Source organism: Arvicola amphibius, chromosome 4 (genome assembly GCF_903992535.2).
Source record: "Arvicola amphibius chromosome 4, mArvAmp1.2, whole genome shotgun sequence".
NCBI classification, from domain to species: Eukaryota; Metazoa; Chordata; class Mammalia; order Rodentia; family Cricetidae; genus Arvicola; species Arvicola amphibius.
In genome coordinates this window covers 26,596,982-26,615,285 of record NC_052050.1, presented here as the reverse complement: position 1 = coordinate 26,615,285, position 18,304 = coordinate 26,596,982, and the positions used below count along the sequence as shown (strand labels likewise).

General features: G+C 53.4%; 1 protein-coding gene across 3 annotated transcripts; it reads left to right on the top strand.

Moving 5' to 3' along the window:
- Positions 1–6,762: 6,762 nt before the first annotated feature.
- Positions 6,763–16,917, top strand: Samd14 (sterile alpha motif domain containing 14). Of its 3 annotated transcripts, none has more exons than XM_038328230.1 (9): positions 6,763–6,820; positions 12,205–12,371; positions 12,807–13,095; positions 13,921–14,008; positions 14,103–14,177; positions 14,257–14,416; positions 15,709–15,828; positions 15,909–16,064; positions 16,762–16,917. In XM_038328230.1, the coding sequence occupies exons 1-9, from the start codon at positions 6,778–6,780 to the stop codon at positions 16,915–16,917; spliced, it is 1,254 nt and encodes a 417-aa protein (XP_038184158.1). In that variant the 5' UTR covers positions 6,763–6,777. The 3 variants fall into 3 exon arrangements, with proteins under 3 accessions (XP_038184158.1, XP_038184159.1, XP_038184160.1); XM_038328231.1 differs by having other exon boundaries at positions 12,205–12,377; XM_038328232.1 differs by lacking the exon at positions 12,205–12,371 and having other exon boundaries at positions 6,809–6,820.
- Positions 16,918–18,304: the final 1,387 nt, after the last annotated feature.

Genomic DNA, 18,304 nt, shown 5'->3' with positions numbered 1-18,304 from the left:
GAAGTACTACGGTGACCTAGGAGATAATTTTCAGAGCACTGTTGTCCCCAAGGTCACAGAGAAGATTCTTTGGCCTGGGCTGGCTTGAGAGGTTTCCTGTAGTCCTAGTTGCCCTATTAGCTAGCTCACAGTTCCAGGAAGAAGTTTGAGTGTGTCCCAGAAGCGAATGCACCGAGCCCCACAGTAGACAGCACAAACTTCTTGCACAGGAGCTTGGAGGCAAATCTTGTGCTTTAGTAACTTGAACCCTGGGGGACTCTCATCTTTGCTTCTTCCAATAAGAAATGAAAGTCCCAATCTCCAGGATCTTCGGTCACTTTGCTTAGCCCTTGACAGCACCAGAGATGAGTGGTGTCTATAAGAACTCCACAAACAGCCCCTGAGGCAGCCATTTCCTAGCGGGTAATCCTGTCACAGAACTTGTTCGTGTAGAGCCACGTAGTGGCTTCCTGTTGACTACCCTCAAAACTGGTTCTGCAACCTCAGGGCCATACAAGTCCTGTCCATCTCTGACACCTACCTTACAGTCAGGAAACTGGCAATGATGGTGGCCTCACAGGGCATTTCCTCTCCTCACATCATCCTTGGCACATTGGGGACCCTGGGAATGCTGCAGGTAGATCCTGGTGGGCCTGAACTCCATGACAGGTTCCCTAAACGAGGTCTCAGGTCATCATGCCTAGGTTAGAAGTCCCTGTTCGGGAAACCTTGCCAAGAAATGAAGCAGTTGGAGCTTCCTGGGTGGGGAAGACAAATGGACTTGAGGTAAGAGCTTCTAGTCTGACAGTCCAAGTGTCTAATGGGGAAGGCCCGTATCCCGTACCTACCTTGTATGCTACGTGAGGAGGGGCCCTCTCCTAGATGTTCAAGGAGTGGTTAAGTAGCACTCCATGTTTATGTAGGAGTGTGTTGTAAGCCTGGGGACCTTGTGTATGGCTTTTCTGGGAGTTTCTCAGGCAGGCCTGAGCTATGACTTACCCATGAACAAGTCCATTTGGGGGGCTGCCAGGTGGTGCAGGCACACTGTGATGTTTGTCATCTCAACTCCGCCATCTCATCCGTTACCATCATCTACTGAGTTGTAAGAACTACAGCAGCTGTGTCACAACCCTGACGCTTGCTGCAGAGGAGGGATTTTAAACGGGTCCCCCCACCCCAGATCCTAGCACCTTAGGCGGGAATAGGAAAAGGCCCATTCCAGCACTGAAACACATACCTCCTATAAAGGCCCTAGAGCAGCCTTTATAGTTCCTATAAAGGCCCTAGAGCAGTTCTCAACCTGCAGGTCACAGCCCCATTGGGGGCTTCAAACAACCCTTTCACAGGGGTCGCCTAAGACCATCAAAACCACAGCTATTTACATTTAGTTACAATTCATAACAGTAACAAAATTACAGTTCTGAAGTAGCAATGAAAACAATACGGTTGGGGATCCCTACAACATCAGGGACTGTATTAAAGGGTTGAAGCATTGGGCTGAGAACCACTGCCCTAGAGCCTGCCTACTTAGGTGGTCACCTGAGACCACCATGTCCTCCACGTGAACCTAGGTCTAACCAGACTTCAGCAGATTTTGAAGATACCCAGAGGTCCTCGAGCTCTGGGATGCTCTGAACCCCACTGATACCGTCCCCACTCCGTTCTAGGGACCTCTTGATTCAACATGCTGCTGCCCTCAGGCCCTTGACAGTCTCCCATTCCCATGAGCCACCAGGAGTTCTCTTCAGACCCTACAAATTTCACTAAGTGCCTAGACTTTCTCCAAGGTCGTTATTTGCTCCTGAACAAACCATTTTCTTTTTGAATCTGTGTATCTTAGAGGAACCTGGTACTTGTTACCTGGTACCAAATACGCCCTAAGTCTTGCTGCAGGGTAGCTAACTGGTGATCGCATCCAGCGCGCCGCCACCACATTTGAGCTGCCACCATCTCCGACTCACCAGGTCCAAGTCTGAGCTCATCCACCCAACCCTACCCCCAGTTTCAGAGCTGCCAGGGCCCCAGACAAGATCCAAAGCCATCCTAACCCCCCCTTCTCTCAATTCTTTGTCCAGCCGACTCCAAATCCTGTCTGTGCCTTCAATTCTATAGTCAGAACTGCTCTCAGCTTGATCTTTAATCTTCATGCCCATTGCCGTCATCTTTCAACAATCCCTTGAGGCCGGTGCCAGACTTCCGGTGTTCCCCTGCAGTCTGTTCTCCACTGGGGTGCCCAACGAATTTTCCTAAAATGCATGTTGAAGCTCCTCCCTCCTCGGTTAACCTTTTCTTTTTTGGGGGGGAGGGGGAGTACGGGGTAGCAGAATGAATCAACCCTCCAGCCTCAGCTCATTTTCCCCATTGGTCCATCCACCCGGCAATGCCCATGAGTAAGTCTCCTGTAGCCTGGCCTGCAGTAGCCACACACCTCTAGGAATCCTCCCTGTGCCCTACTCCAGTGCCTCGGGTGCACGCCCCCTCCAGAACTTGAAGTGTCGTTTTCGTTCCGGGACCCGCAGCTCTCAGTCTTGGGAAGTCCCACTTGGCCGAACCCTGACAGCACAGGTACGCTCCAGCTTCAGTGCCCAGGCTGGTTGCTCAGCGGATGTTTGTTGAATAAAAGAACCAGAGAATTAGGAGCCCTCACAGACCCTGCGGAAGGGGCGGAAAGCCCCGTGCGTCCCCAAACGGGACCGCCCCCCTGGTCGCTTCCCGGCCGCTCGCCCGCTCCTAGCGCGCAGACTCCCTAGCACCACGACGCCGGCGGTCCGAGAAGTAGCCGCGCAATTGGGATCCCGGGTCCCCGCCGCGGGCACCCGCTGCCTCCTCCCCTCGGTCCTTGCGATCTCCGCCCCGCCCGCCCGCCTCCTCCCTTCCTCCCGCTCTTTGTCTCCGGGGTGACCGGCATCCCCACAAGCGCCCCCCTCGTTGCATTATTCAAGGCGACCCCCACGGACCTAGCCATCGCGACGCTGCACAAATCGGCCTGTGGCGCGAGGGTCCAAGATCCGCGGGGCTTGGCGGGGCGGGGCGGGAGGTGGCTCTCTCTCTCTCTCTCTCTCTCTCTCTCTCTCTCTCTCACACACACACACACACACACACACACACACACACACACACACACACACACACACACACGTACACGCACGCACACACGGAACATCCTCCCGTCAGGTTTCCCGGTCCAGCCCCGCCCGCGTCTCCTGCTTCCCGCAGACCTTCTCCCTGCATCCTTACACACCTCGCCTCTCCATTCTTTCCTGCTGGACCCTCCCCTCCGATTCCCCCACAACACTCTGGGATGGAGCGACTCGAGCCTGCCCGAAGCCCCCCGCGGCCGGGGTGAAAGTCCTCCACTCCTCTCACACCCGGCACTCGCCTCGAGCACCATGGGCCTGAGGGGTTCCCGGGGCGCTGGACGCTGAAAATGACGGATGCTGGAGGTGAGGGGCCGAGACTCCTAGGGTGGAAGGGGAAGCGGGGCCAGAGACTACCGGACTCAAGGTGAGACCCCCCAGTGGGGCTAGATGAATCTAAGCCACAAGGGCCTTTCTTCCTCTATCCCTAGGGAGACCTCACTGGACCGGGGAGCTGGGCTTGTCGGGAGGGAACAGAAATAGGATTTGTGTCCCTAATCCTCTTCCTCCTGCCTGGGGAAATTAATTTTTAAAAAAAAGAAAGAAAGAAGAGAAAAAGAACGAAAAACTGGTGTGGGGGCTGGGGGAGAGGCCTTAACTCCTTCCTACCCAGTTGGACCGGTGGGTTGGAGAAACAGCTCTGCCCTCTGATTAGGGAGAGGGGACTCTGATAGGAGTAGGTGCTGTTCCCCAACCCCATCTTCTGTGGCGCTCTGATGGGCTGTCAAACTCCTACGGACTGCTCCAAGCCTGGAGCTGGCTTAAGACTGGTGGCATGGGAGGGGCACGGCCTTCTTGGCTCTACAACTGCCTCCCCATGCCAGCCTGCTGTCAAGCACTCCTGCGACCTGTCAGCTGCCTCTCTCCCTCTGTCTCCCTTTCCCTCTCACCCCCCTCTTCTACTTGGGCTCCCTTCTCCCCTCTGCCTTCTGGGCAGGTGTTCTGTTCTTCTCCCACCTCATGGTGGACCCTCAGGGTTACCCAGCAGCTTTTCCTGAGCCTCTTGGGTCTATTCTGTCTTGATCTTTCTTCTCAGCTCCCTGTGGACACTGTCAGTCTCTACCTCTGGGTCTGCTGGTTGCTCCTTCTGTTCCATTCCCAGGTTGTATACCTTTTGTTTTGCTTTCTCCTTCCCTTGGGCTCAGGGTATCTTGGAAATCACCTGCCTTTCCTTTTCCCAGAGAAAGGTCAGAAGTCACCAGTGGCCCGTTAGGAATTGGCAGCAGTTGGGGAAGGGAGTGGTCTGATGACAAGGGAGCCCAAAGGCTGTCGAAGGGGACAGGTTCATTTCCACCCTGGTATAGTTGAACAGCACCTGTGAGTGAGAGAGTGCGTGTACGAGGGAGGATGGGTGAGGCTGGGTTTTTTGGGAGAAGAAAGCTGGGTAGCGGGGTCAGGTGACCCCCCTGGATATTATGCTTCCGTGGAGTCTCGCATGGGATAGTGCGGAAAGCTTCCCCCACAGATAGGAGAGCTGGCTGTTCAAGAGAGAGATAAAGGAAAAGAAGCAGTTTGTGCTGAATCAGGATGGGCTGAGAGTCTGAGCTGGAGGCCCCGGTCCACCCAAAGGGACTAAAACAGACCTCGGTGCACATCAGGACCTCGCCTGGTGGCTGGACTGAGGCCTTCAATAAAGGACATGGGCTGGCCTTCTCTGTGTTTAAGAGGGGAGGCATCATTAGTCTCTGCAAAGAGCAGCCATTCCGGTGGGAGAAGCAGCTACTACCTTGAGTCTCCAGTCTGAAGGGAGAGCACAGGGCTTAAGACCCAAGTAGGAAACCAGTGAAGTATGAGAAGGTCTCCATTCCTCAGGAACTAGAGAAGTGGCTGGCAAAACAGTATAGACAAATGGAAGGGGTGGAGGAGTAACCCTGGACAGCAATCTGGAGAAGGGACAGCTGAATCCTAGTCAGAGAAGGTTTTGTGATGAGGGCCAACCTATCTTTCTATCTGGCCTTTCTAGCCAGGAAGGAATATTCTAGATCTCTGCTCCTAGTCCCCAGAGTTCAAGAACGGCAAAGGGGTCCTAGCTGAGCCATTGCTCACCTCTCTCTCATATGGCATGCTTGGCTCAGCTCCCAGCATCCCTGAGCCTAGTAGATGGAGGTGGTTTTAATACTTGCCTTAATCCTAGCCAGGATAGACCAGCTCCTCTCCCTCTGCCCTAGCCCTTCTCCGAGAGTGTCCTTTCCTCAGGAGCAGAACTGCCGATCATGCCACTAGGACAGGGCTGTGAAGCCGAGGACTGGGTCAACGTCTGCTTCTAGCTATTAAGGTTCATACCCATAATGTGGGGATACCAAGATGACATGCCAGGTCTAGTAGCTCACAGAGACGGGATGTCTGTGAAGTGACAGGAGAACTAGAGGACACGTGGTCCAGTGACCTGCCTTTCTCCCAGAGACACCTCTCTCTCTCTGTCTCTCTGTCTCTGTCTCTCTCTGTCTCTCTCTCTCTCTCTCTCTCTCTCTCTCTCTCTCTCTCTCTCTCTCTCTCTCTCTCTCTCTCTCTCTCTCTCTCTCTCTCTCTCTCTCTCCTGTATGTATGTATGTATGTATGCAAGAGAGCTCTACCTGCATGTACACCTTTCTACCAGAAGAGGGCATCAGGCCCCACTCTGGATGGTTGTGAGTCACCATGTAGTTGCTGGGAATTGAACTCAGGGCCTCTGGAAGAGCATCCAGTGCTCTTAACTGCTAAGCCATCTCTCCAGCCCCTTCCCTCTCCTCTTATCCATGTCCCCTAGACCTGCTAGGAAGCCTGCCTAAGGTGTTTCTGATATATTTCTCCTGCTTCCCTTCCTTATCTGCCTGCTCTTCTTGCTTCTCACAACAAAACAAGACAAATACCGAAACCCAAACAACAGTACAATCCTGTCCTGCCTATCCACACTCCCTCCCAGAACTTTCTGGATGCTTCAGAGATGTACTGCTGTGAACACTTAATGCCCTGCTGCATCTGTGAGTCTGTCAGGACCTGTGAGAACTGAGATTCTGTCTGAAACAGTGAATGGCCCAGCTGGTGATGCCAGCTTCCCGCACAGTTCAGAAAAGCAGGTGGTGAGGGGCCCCAGTGATGGAGGAGGAAGACGGGGTAATGGATGCAAGATGGGTAGATGCATGAATATAATGGATAGATGGGGTAGGGAAGGAGGGAGGGAGGGAAGGAAAGCAGATAAAGCTAGGTAGGCAAATGGACGGAAGAACCTGGGTTTTAAATCTGTACTTGCTGTTAATTGCTGGGCCAGCCACTTCTTCTTCTGTGTCTGTGTAAAATGACAGGTCTGGATTTAATAAGCTCCATGACTTCTAGATTTGATGTTCGACAGTCGATGATGGAGGCTTTCGGATGCCAGTGATTGGAGGGCCCAAGGCAATGCAGCACCTTGCGCATTGGGGGACCTAAGGCAATGTGAAGTCACAACCAGTAGTTAGGCCCAGCTCACAGGAGCTGCTTGAGTCTGTGCTATGGCTTTCCTGCTTGCATCTCCTGCCTTGGCACACACAGGCTTCTCTTCCAAGGACCAAAGGAGGAATTCTAGGGGAAGCAGTGGGTGGGCAGGAAGCAGGAAGCTACTGGCTTCTTTACTGCCACAACCAACTTGAACCTCTTATCTATGGTTTCTTTCTCTCCTTTTTGTTCTTCCCAGCTCTCTTGAGTCATGGCTTCCTCAAAGCTCCGAGAACCTGTGGATGAAGTTTTTGGTAAGTTCTCTGTGACTTATGTCTACACTAGACCTAGCCATGGAGCCCTTCCGTCAAGTCTGCTGGGCATGGCATGGGATAAGGCCAGACAGGGCACTTCGGGGCATGGTGTGCAACTGGTCTCACATGCAGTGTATCATTTGGTTCTCAAAGACAAGGGGTGTAGGATGTGGAGTGCTGATAAGACTCGCTTTGAAGATCACATGAAGGCTGGTAGGATGGCTCAGCAGATAAAGGCACCAGCTGTGCAACCCAGGTTTGGTTCCCATCACCCACATAAAGGATGAAGGAGGGAATCAGGTCCACAAAAGTTATCCTCTGCCCTCCGTGTGTGCACTGTGACACACACACTCACATTCACACATCATGCACACACACATACACACACACACACACTATAATAATAATTTTTTTAAAAAAGTAGCATGAAGACTTGAGTTCAATCCTAAACACTCACATAAAAACCGGGCACAAACTGGGCATAGTGGCACACGCCTTTAATCCCTGTACTTGGGAACCAGAGACATGTAAATCTCTGAGTTTGAGGCCATCCTGGTCTACATAGAGAGTTCCAGGACAGCCAGGGCTGCATACAGAGAGCCTGTCTCAAAAACAACGAAACTGACACAGCTGTGCACACCTGTAATCTTAGTACTGTGAACGGGAAGACAGGATTCTTGGGGCTTGCTGGCCAGCCAGTCTAACCAAATGAGTTAATTCTAGGTTCAGTGAGAGACCCTGTCTCAAAAACTCAGGTGGAGAGGGATTAAGGCCATCGACCTCTGGCTTCTATGCATATGTGCATATATGCATCCACACACATACGCACACAGAGAATGAATGAGTAAATAAATAAATCACATGGCAAGTTAGTGCAGAATTGGGCTAAGAACCTCAGAATGCCTGGCTCCCTGCCCTGAGTTGCTGAGCTAAACCTCTGTCTCCTTCAGCTCAGACACCATACATTTTCTCCACATCTCAGTGCCTGAGATCTCATCCTACACACACACACACACACACACACACACACACACACACACACACACAGCCTCCATCTGCCCGTGCCTTCAGCATCCACTGGTGTCCATGTATGCACTACCATTTCGAGAGGCAGAGCTGGCGGCAGACTCTGACTGTGTTATGGAAAAGCTGTCCCCCAGCTGAATTTGAGTGGATGACTCCTGTGTACAACCCCAAGGGGCTCCTAAACATGGGATGCCACAGGGCTCCAGCTTCTGCTTCCTCCCATCTCTTCTGCCTTTCCCTCCTCTCTTCCTTCTTGCTATGGCCACTGGCGCTGGTCACTCCAGTATTGTTATCTAGATGCTTCTGGGAACACTGCTCCCCACCCCAGCTCCCTCCCAGCTCCCTCTCTCCCCCAGCATTTCCCTATCTCCGAGCCCAGCCTAAACTTGGCAGGTCCACAGAGGTGAGCTTCCCTTAGTGGGGGAAGGGCTTTCCTGTCTCCCGTCTTCCCACCATGCTCCTCACCAATCCTTTCTTGTTTTCCTCCTGTCTGCTGAGGTAGCTGGGCACTGCCTGGAGTGCTTCCTCATATGAAAACAATTAAATATTTATCTCTCTCACTGCCCAGAGCCCAGAGGGGGAGGCAGGGAAGGGAACATATGGAAGGAGAGTTTGAGGGACCCTGGTGAGACTGGCCCCACCTTGCTTTGTACCCGCAAGCCCTCGGGAGACCCTTTGCTCTCCAGCCCAGGTAATGCCCATTCTGCAATGTGGAGCAGGGATCCATCACCCTGATGCAGATGGCTGGGTACCAGCTGGGTACGAATAGTGGAGAGAAGGTTAGAGCACTGGCCCAGGGGCCAGGAGACCTGGCTATCACTTTTACTCCTTCCATACAACTGACCAAACCTTTCTTGTTGGAGTTTAGTTTCTCCACCCATAAAATGAGGGTTTAGACATAAGGTTGCCTCATTCTCTGTTCAGAAAGGGCACAACTGATGTGTCTGGTACTTCCAAACAAGCCAACCTGCCTGTCTTTGACCATAGTTGCCAGCTCTATGCTCTTGGGCAAATTAAAGCTGCCCTAGGGATCCTGAGTCCCTTCCTCCAAGGTTGTAGGAAGTTTCAGTGATACACACTTAGAGCAGTGAGTACTGTTACTGGCTCCTGGCTAATTCCAGGGACACCAAAATGTTCTTTATCAGGAATGAAGTGAGTCACATCTGGATCCAAAAGAGCAGCCTTGACAGTAGCTGTCACCTTCCAGCCCCTCACCGCATCCCTGGACAAATGTCTACTTCCATCTTCACTCAGGCTGTTCCTTGACATCTCAAACCCAGGACGACACCATTCCCTTTCTTAAGAAAACCTCATTCTGGCCGGCAGTGGTGGTGCCAGAGGTAGGGGGATCCCTGAGTCAGCCTGGTTGACAGAGCAAGTTCCAGAACAGCCAGGTCTACTCAGAAACCCTGTCTTGAAAAACCCCAACTCTCTTTATGGTCATCCGGGCCTCAGCCTGGCAACCAAATAAGTCTGAGGCAGTAGCCCTGGTCACTCTTACTTCCTTGTCCATTCAGAATAGCACCTTACCTGTCCTTCTCCCTTCTTCAGAGTATTCACCAGGCACCTGCTGTGCACCCGGTGCTGCCTGGTGCCTGTGGTACCATCATAGAAAACCCTGTCCTTTCGGAGCTGATAGTCTAATGGGTGGAAAGAGGCATAAGCTTCAATAAGCAAGGTGTTCAGGATGCCAGAGAGTGGTGTGTGATCTAGGAAAAGACAGGAATGACAACTTGGAGTATATATCGGAGGGTGCTGTACGTGCAAAGGCTTTGAGGTGCAGGCTGGGTCTGTAAGAGGAAGAGTGGGAGGAGGGGACAAGGGAGAGGCAGAAGCCCAGGGAGGTGAGTGGAGCACAGACCGAGTCTGGAAGGCCACTGAGGGAACTCTGGCTCTGACTCCGCATGAGGCGGTTCTGACAGGGAGTGACAGAGCTGACACCTCGCATTAGGATCACTCTGGCTGCTGCGTTGGAGGACACTAAGTGGGAAAGGGGCACGGGAGGCAATTTATAACAACAGGCATGAGAAGATGGGGACCTAGACCTGGTGCTCCTCTCTCCGTCCCTCCCCTTCTTTTTCCTTCCCTCCCTCCTCTTTCCCACTCCTCTCTGTATGTTCACGTGTGCAAACTCACCCATAAACAATATTTTTCTGATAAAATCTAAGAGCTTGGGCTGTAGAGTGGGCATTTTACAGTAGGCACTGCTCTTGTAGAGGACCCGAGTTCAGTTCTGGGCACCCAGGGTCAGGCACCTCCCAATAGCCTGTAACTCCAGTTCCAGGGGATACAGCACCCTCTTCTGAACTCTGAGGGTATCTGCATTCAAATGCATATGCACCCCCCCACACACACACACACAGAGACAGAGACCGAGAGAGAGTGTGTATGCACTAAATAATAGTAAAAAAAAAGAAATTAAAACTTCAGACAACCTCAGAGGTAGAGAAAAGAGCACAATGCACCCTGTCATGTGCTCAAGTTCTGGTCACTCCATCTCCACCACGGTCACCCCCTGGTCAGACTTGCTTCACTCCTCCCATTCTTCATCTCCACTGCCCAGGACCATTTTGAATCTCATGCTTCACCTCTGTATTTCAATAGGACTAGCTATTTTGAGGGTGGGGCTAAAAGGAATGCAGCACAATTAATTTATAGGAAAGGGGCAAGAGGGAGGCAAGGGGAGTTAAAAAAAAAAAAAAAGACCCAGGGTTTAGCTTGAGTAGCAATAAAGATGGAGCCACCATTTACCAAGATAGGGAGGCTAACCAGGAAGAGAGCCTTGGGGGGGGGGCAGGCAAGGAAAGGCTGCGAACAGAAGCTACTGCTGACTGTCCATGTGGGAACAGGGTCTAGAAGGGCTGAGGGGAAAGGGTTGCTCCCAGCTGTCCGACTTGGAGGCAACAAATCTTTGGGGGTATTTTTGTTGTTTTTGTTTTTGTTTGTTTTGTTTTGTTGTATTTTTTGAGACAGGGTTTCTCTGTAGCTTTGGTGCCTGCCCTGGAACTAGCTCTTGTAGACCAGGTTGGCCTCAAACTCACAAAGATCCGCCTGCCTCTGCCTGGTGCATGCGCCACCACCGCCTGGCTCTGGAGGCAACAAATCTAAGGCAAGCCAATGAGTGTGCTCTGTGTGTGTTAGACAGAGTTTCTCTGTGTAGCCCTGGCTGTCCTGGAATTCACTCTAGACCAGGCTGGACTTGAGCTCAGAGATCCTTTGCCTCTGCCTCATGAGTGCTGGGATTAAAGTCAAAAGGACTCCTATGGCTGTGCTTTTATCGGTTGTGTTTGGCTAAGGCACTAGGGGGCCCTGGTTTGTAGGTTCCCTGGTAGGTACTTCTGTGTTTAGGTTTGGTATTTAGTAGAGGAGTCAGGGCTGGGAATAGACAAAGTGGCCATTGAGTAGGGGTACCTTTGGGGTGTCTACAGATGAGAGAGAGATGTGAAGGATGGAATCGGGGGGCAGAGATACTAAGAGAGGGGTGAACAGGAGCGTATTGACCCATCCTGAAGCCCAGGAAGACCCAAGTACCAAGGTCAAAGCCAGAACAAGAGTGATGCTTCCTTTCCAGGCAGGCAAACCAACAGTGAAATTGTGACCTGGCCCAGTAGATGTGCCTACTCTTCCACGTTCTAACAGGACTTAGCACTGGGCTGTAGAGCCCAGAACCCGAGACAAGCTTGAAGGACCCGTGGGAACTTTGCTCCGGGTACTGACACTGGTGTCTGGGTGTCCCACTTCCTCACTTCAACCTCGCATTTTACATGCATTAACACTGCTATCCTTAAACACAGTCCTAAATGTGGCACAGCAAGATGGTGTCCCCAGGAGGGTCCGTTTCTGGAGCCACACCCCAAACTCCAGACTTTTACTAGCCAGTGGCTCCAGTCGTGACTTGCGTTCTTTGAGCCTAGTTGGTTCAGCTGTAAATGTGTCCCGGATGCTGTAGCCTCCCCTCTCCAGGTAGCTCTGAGGATAATGATGCGTGTATCACATTGGGTGCATGGCAGATTCATTCCCCTGGTCCCCACAGAACTACTTCCTGCCACCCAAAGGTGCCATCTCTACTCCCTACTTCCTACCCGCTTGCCAGCTCTCACTTAGACTGTAGGATCCAGGTGGGCGTGCCTCTTGTCACCTCCGTTGGTGTGAGTGTCTGCACATAGGCCAGTCGTGCCCACAGGAGGGCCAGGCAGTTGTGCTATGTGCAGGCACTGGCAGGTGGGGCTGGGAAGCCAGCCTGTGGGAGGCTTGAACTTCACCTACTGTCGTAGTGAGTGGCACCACCAAGCACCAGCTTAATAGCTGGGGTGTGAGTCAGGGGGGTCATCTGAGGTGGCTCTGGTCTCTGTTTGCAGACCTGGACTTGGCTGTACCAGAAACCACCAGACTGGACAGCAGCTTACACAAAGCCCGGGCCCAGCTGCTGGCCAAGGGCCGGAGACACCGGCCTTCCCGCTCCAGACTACGAGACAGTGCCAGCTCTGCTGAGGACGGGGAAGGCTCCGATGGGCCCGGAGGCAAGGTTGGGGTAACACACACACACACACACACACACACATATTGCCCTTGGATCATCCACCCCCAATTCCATGGAAGTGCGCCCCCAGAGACCCCACAGTCACCCACCCAAAGGTCAGCTAGCTGTTCACTTCTGGCTCCTGTCCCTCTGCAGAAAAGATGTTAGCCTATTTTAAAGATGAAGAAGCAGAGAGCAGAAGGGTTTGGGAAGTCCCACAGTTAGCAAATGAAGCAGGATGTCTTCATTTCATGTGATCACCCATTTCTCCCCTATCATTGCTCAGGCATTCCCCATACCCGGGCCCAAGGAACCCACCCTTTAGGCCCCAGAAAACCGAGCTCCCCTGGGGCTCCACGTATAGCCTACAGAGGAAATTGGCCTCCAGCCTCCAGGGAGTGAGGGCGGGGAGCGCTGGTTGAGCGGCTGCCCTTCTTCCAGGTGACCGACGGCTGCGGTAGCCCGCTACACCGGCTGCGCTCGCCTCTGCACTCGGGCCCAGGCTCCCCCGCCAGCGGCTCTTTCTGCCTGGAGCCCCCTGGCTTGCGGCGCAGCCTGGATGAGGACGAGCCACCGCCCTCGCCCCTCGCCCGTTACCGGCCCCTGCACAACGCTGCCTCACATGAGGGCCTGGCCGCCACCTCTGGCTCGCCTCCGCGCTCCGCACCCTCCTCGGACAGCTCCCCCAGCTTCGTGCGCCGCTATGCCCGAGCAGAACCGCACAGTGAAGGTGAGCCCCGCAGGCGCGATGCCCCCTGCCGGCGAGCATGGGAACCGCAGCTTGGCCCGGTGGTATGGTGGCTACTGGGAGATGGAAGGATGGCCAACAGGTTCCATTCTTCATTTACAGAGGCTTACTATTACGACAGACATCGCTGGGACCAAACAGAGCAACGATACAGTCCTTGGCCTCTGGGGATGTGTAGCTTAGGAAAGAAACAACCAAATCATCCTGTAATTAATGTATAGTTACAAACTGTAATAAAAGCTATGCAGGAAACATGCACAGTTGCTGGAGTGGAGGTAACATTTGAGCCAAGATTGAAAGGATGGTTAGAAGATGGCCAAGATAAAATCAGTAGTATATGCCTAGCATACAGGAAGCCTTAGTCATGGCATACAAGATACTGTGATGTGCCCTGGTAATTCCAGTACCCAGGAGGTGAAGACAGGAGAATCAGGAGATCAAGGCCACATAGGGTGTTCCAGGCCAGCCTGGGTTTCATTGAGACCCTGTCTCAAAAATAAACGAACCAATGAACTAACAAGCATTAATAGGCCCACCTCCTTAGTTGTAATGTGCTTTTACAGTTTGTAAAAGGTAAAAGCCTAGGCTCCCATTAGATACTGTAAAATGGGCATGTCTCTATGTTTGCAATGAAGGGGAACTCAAAAACAGAGAGAGTGTCGTCTCTTGGGTCACACAGCTAATGAAGAACCCCGGAGCCAGATGGCCTAATTCTAAGTCAAGACATGTCTGCCACCCCACATGGGCAGCAGCAGGAGGCAAGCAAACCGTTGCTTTAGCTGTTTTCTTCCCCCTCTCCTTCTAAAGATGACAGCCGGGATACCAGCCCCCCTGAGCCTGCCAGCCCCACCATCGGCTTGGATAAGAGGACTCGCAGAAAATTCCTGGACCTGGGGTGAGTGGAGCAGGTCTTGAATGTGTCCTTGGAACAACTGGGGTCTGAGCATCACAGTTGGCAGGTATGCTTCATTCCCCCTGCTTCCTTACAGGGTCACTCTCCGCCGAGCATCCACTGGCAAGAGCCGGAAGGAGAAGGGTAGCAACCGTCTGTCCATGGGCAGCAGGTGAGAGGTACCCATGGCACCCACCCACAGCTCCAGTCCTCCCCTGGACACCACACCATGCCGGATGTTTTCTCCACAGGGAGTCCGTAGAAGGTTCTGGAAGGACAGGGAGCTCCCCATTCCTGCCCTTTTCCTGGTTCACAGACAGCGGCAAAGGCTCTGCTTCCTCAGGAAGCACCACCTCCCCGACCTGTTCCCCCAAACATGAGGGCTTCAGCCCCAAGAAGTCAGCTTCCCAGGTAAGCCCAGCTCTTTATTCCCTCTTCTTCTCCTTCCCTCTTAGCGTCCAGCCTTTCTTTCCATTTATTTGTTTGTTTTGTTTGTTTGTTTGTTTGTTTATTGCTTCACGGCAATTTTACTCTGTAGCCCAGACTGGCCTGGGGCTACATGAGTGTGCCATCCTGCCAGTGTGTAACCCCAGGACTCCACACTGACTTCCAGGATCATAACAAGGGCATATTTCATTAGGACTTTTTTTGCGGGGGGGGGGGGACCTTCACGTCACTCCACAGAGCCACCTACTCATTCACGACTTCCATCTTCTCTCATGGTTTCGTTCATTCATTGGCTCAGGCATTCATAGCCATTCACATTGCTTTCCTGCCCTCAGCGCTCCTGTGGGAACACTGAGCCCCCACTGCTCACTTCGTCCTAGGGCCCCTTTATTCTTACTGTTCTGCCTGAGTCAGGTCTGGACTGCACCATCAAGAGCTGGCCACCTGCATGGTGGGAAGTTCTGGAGATAAGAGAGATGGGCAGGACCCATGCCTAGAGCTCTGAAAGCTTCAGACCCTAGGGAATGAGAACCATCAACACCAGCAATACTGAAGTACCCTTACATTCCCAGACTGCTAAATACTTCACAAAGCCCAGGATACATGCGTGTCTTTAACTGTGATGTAGGCAAGGCAGGCGTTAGTATCTGCACTGTACAGGTGGGCAGATGAGTTCTGGAGAAAACGAATTTGCCCACAGATGTGTATGGTGCCAGGGCTTAGGATAATCATCAATCGTGGGGTTCAGGGGAGAGACCCTTCTGATGTGTAGCTTTGTTCTTTAACCACCCCTACATCCTTCCTAAGCCCCTCCCTTTCCTTTGTGCTGGTCCCAGGGGACACCACACTGAGTGAAAAACAGCCCTGGTCCTCACAGAGACCCAAGGCCAATGAGGGTACCGGCCAGTCAGGATGCAAGAGGCCTAGGAGAGGCACACATGATGCAGCCTTGGGGGAATCCTGGAGGGCTGCCTGAAGGCGGCAGCACCTAGCCTCCTCCACGCCTGTTAATTATTCTGTACAACTTAATGCTAGTGCCATGCCCTCTAGGTAGCCAGCTTCCCCCCCTCCCCCAGAGGGCTCAGGACTCACTCAGGTCACAGCCTCTGTCTGGCTGCTTAGTTCTGGGCTCACAATCAGGAGCATTGATCAACTGCTGGTGGCCAGTCCGGTATTTCAGCTCCGTCTGGTCAGAGTGATGGGCTCGGGAGTGGCAGGGGGAACTTGCGCCTCAGCACACATCCCTCTCTGTTCAGGAATCTACCCTGAGTGATGACTCCACACCTCCCAGCAGCAGCCCCAAGATCCCCAGTGGTCCTCGACAGGAGACCAAGTGCTCCTATCCTTACCACACGTTGTCCCAGTCTTCAGATGAGGTGAGCCAGGCTAGCCCTTGTCCCTGCTGGGGACCTGGCCAAGAGACCGGATCCCTTAACCCTCCCCATCTCTACCACAGTTCCTGGATGAGCCCCTCCCTACTATACAACACTGGACTAGCCAGCAGGTGGGCCAGTGGCTGTGCAGCCTCAACCTGGAACAGTATGCCGCCGAGTTTGCTGCCCGACAGGTGGACGGGCCACAGCTCCTGCAGCTGGATGGGAGCAAACTGAAGGTAGGTCGGAGTGCAAGGTTAGCCAGACTGAGGTAGCCTTAAGGAATAAGGACCCTCCCTGACTTTTGACCTACTTGTCTCCTGAACTGACCTGGGATTTCCTCTCTCTGTCTAGCCGCTGACGTGGCTTCTGACCTCTATGCAAGGGTCTGGTCCAATCTTTGCAGTGTAGTATGATGCCCCAGTCTGACTTAAACTCATCCATCACTTCCATTTGACCTTCTAGTTCCAGCCTGAGTGTTCAGGCTAACCTCACCCTTTGGACTACCGTCCAGTGTTGCAAAGCCAGGCCTCTTTCCTGGCCGGCTCCATACCATGTTCAGTCTCAGAGCCTGGTGACAGGAGACAGTGAAGAGAGGTGGCTTCCAACGCTTGTGGATTCCTGGGTCTGAAGACCAATCCCATAGCGAGTGGGGAGAGACCTTGCTGCCTAGCAGTGGGACTGTGAGCAAACCACTCTCCATCTTGAGGACCTCAGGAGGTTGGGGAGGGTTGTGGCACCTAGGTTGAGGATCTGAAGTCAAGGATGGGCACAAATGGCTTAGTGCCAATTGTCATCTCTGTGGCCACTTGCAACCCATTCCTCTTGCCTAATCCCTAGGCAAAGGCCATACTTCGGAGCAGACTCCCGGGGCTGCAGGGAGTGCATGGGAGGAGTGTTCTGGGCCTCTTTCCTTCACTCTGGGTTTCTTCCCAGAGCCTGGGGCTTAGCAACTCGCATGACCGGGCACTGGTGAAGCGGAAGTTGAAGGAGCTGGCAGCAGCTGCTGAGAAGGAACGGAAGGCACAGGAGAAGACTGCACGGCAGCGGGAGAAGCTGAGGCGCCGAGAGCATGAGGCCAAGAAGAGCTAGGAATGGCTGGCGGGGCTGGAACCCCGGCGCACTGGCAGCCACCTGCACGGGCCTCACCAGGGAAGTCGGGTCTAGGCACCAGGTTCTTGGGGCACATAACCCCTCTCACCCTGTTTGGACCGAGTCCTCTGGAGGGAGATCCCAGGGAGAAGGCCCAGTAATAAACCCAATTTCGAGGACTTGTTTGGCACAGAGTTCCAGGGGGAAGCAGGCGGCATATGAAGAGGGCAGAGGCCAGGAACGCAGCAAATCTGGAGCCCAGAGGAACCCGGTTCAGGCAGAACCTCTTCCCTCTGGTTACAGTGGTACTGAACAGGAAGTAAGCTGGCAGGAGAGGCCCTACCACGACCAGGATTCCTAGGCTTAGAGAGAAGCCTGGGCATCCCAACAGGAGACAGGGCTGTATCTCCTCAGCTCTTGAAGGTGGCTGTGTGGTGGGAGAGCAGTTCTCCTCAGAGAGGCCGGTGGGCACTGCAGTAGTGGCACTCAGGGTAGATTCTCAGACACCTCCCCAGCGGAGAGAAGAGCGGGCAGTGGAGGGTAAGCTGGCCTCTGTAGGGACTGCAGAGCGGGGACAAGGGAGCTCTTTCTCTTTCCCCTTCACTACCCTGTAGGTTCTAGTGGGCAGGATGACGCTGCTCCTCTCCCGCTGGGTCACAGAACTAGAATCCACTTCTTCACAGAGTGATTCAGCCTCCTCTGGGGACAGGATAAATGGAGGCTGTTGGGGACGCAGGACATTCTCCCCACTAGTGCCTAGGTGGCACTGAACTGGTGAATTTCATCACCCCAGCTGGGCAGGGGCACAATCTGAGGGTGGCCTGGAAGCTGTAGATCAGAAGGGTCCATCAGTTCCCAGGTTCCCTGGGTGTGTCAAGGCCTCAGTGGGCCTAGAGCTGACAAACACTGCTAGCTCAGGTTTGCTAGGCTACAGGGAGGACTGGGCCAGCCCTGGGTAGGTCTGGCTCGTGTCCTTTGTAGGACACATTCAGAGATGGAGGGTCCAGGTGCCATGCTGACCCGGCCTCTCAGGTGCTGGTCAGTTACTACTGGGCCCAGGAGGTTTCTGAGGAGAAACCCCCCACCCCTCCCAGCTTCCTGGAGGGGTGGACAGGACCTGCATGCTAACTCCCTCTCTCCTGCCTGGGGAAGCAGCTGAAGGCCAGGGCCCTGTGCTTGGGCTCAGTCATCTGCACTGGGAGAGGGGCCTCAGAGGGAAACTAAGGTATAGGGGCATTGGCATCTATCTAGATTGGGTGGGGAGGGTGGAGGCCCTACTGTCCCTAAAGCTGTCAGGAGCCAAGTGTGCCCCACCTGCATGTGAAGGGGGAAGATGGTTCTCAACTTCTTTCAATAAATACCTACCATACACCAGTGAGCTTTCTGT

Bases quoted from the DNA above. Each gene is read 5' to 3' on its own strand.
- Samd14 (XM_038328231.1), top strand. From the start codon at position 6,778: ATGGCTTCCTCAAAGCTCCGAGAACCTGTGGATGAAGTTTTTG. The intron at 12,378-12,806 runs GTAACACACACA...CCCTTCTTCCAG, and splicing joins GGCCCGGAGGCAAGGTTGGG to GTGACCGACGGCTGCGGTAG. The intron at 14,009-14,102 runs GTGAGTGGAGCA...GCTTCCTTACAG, and splicing joins AGAAAATTCCTGGACCTGGG to GGTCACTCTCCGCCGAGCAT.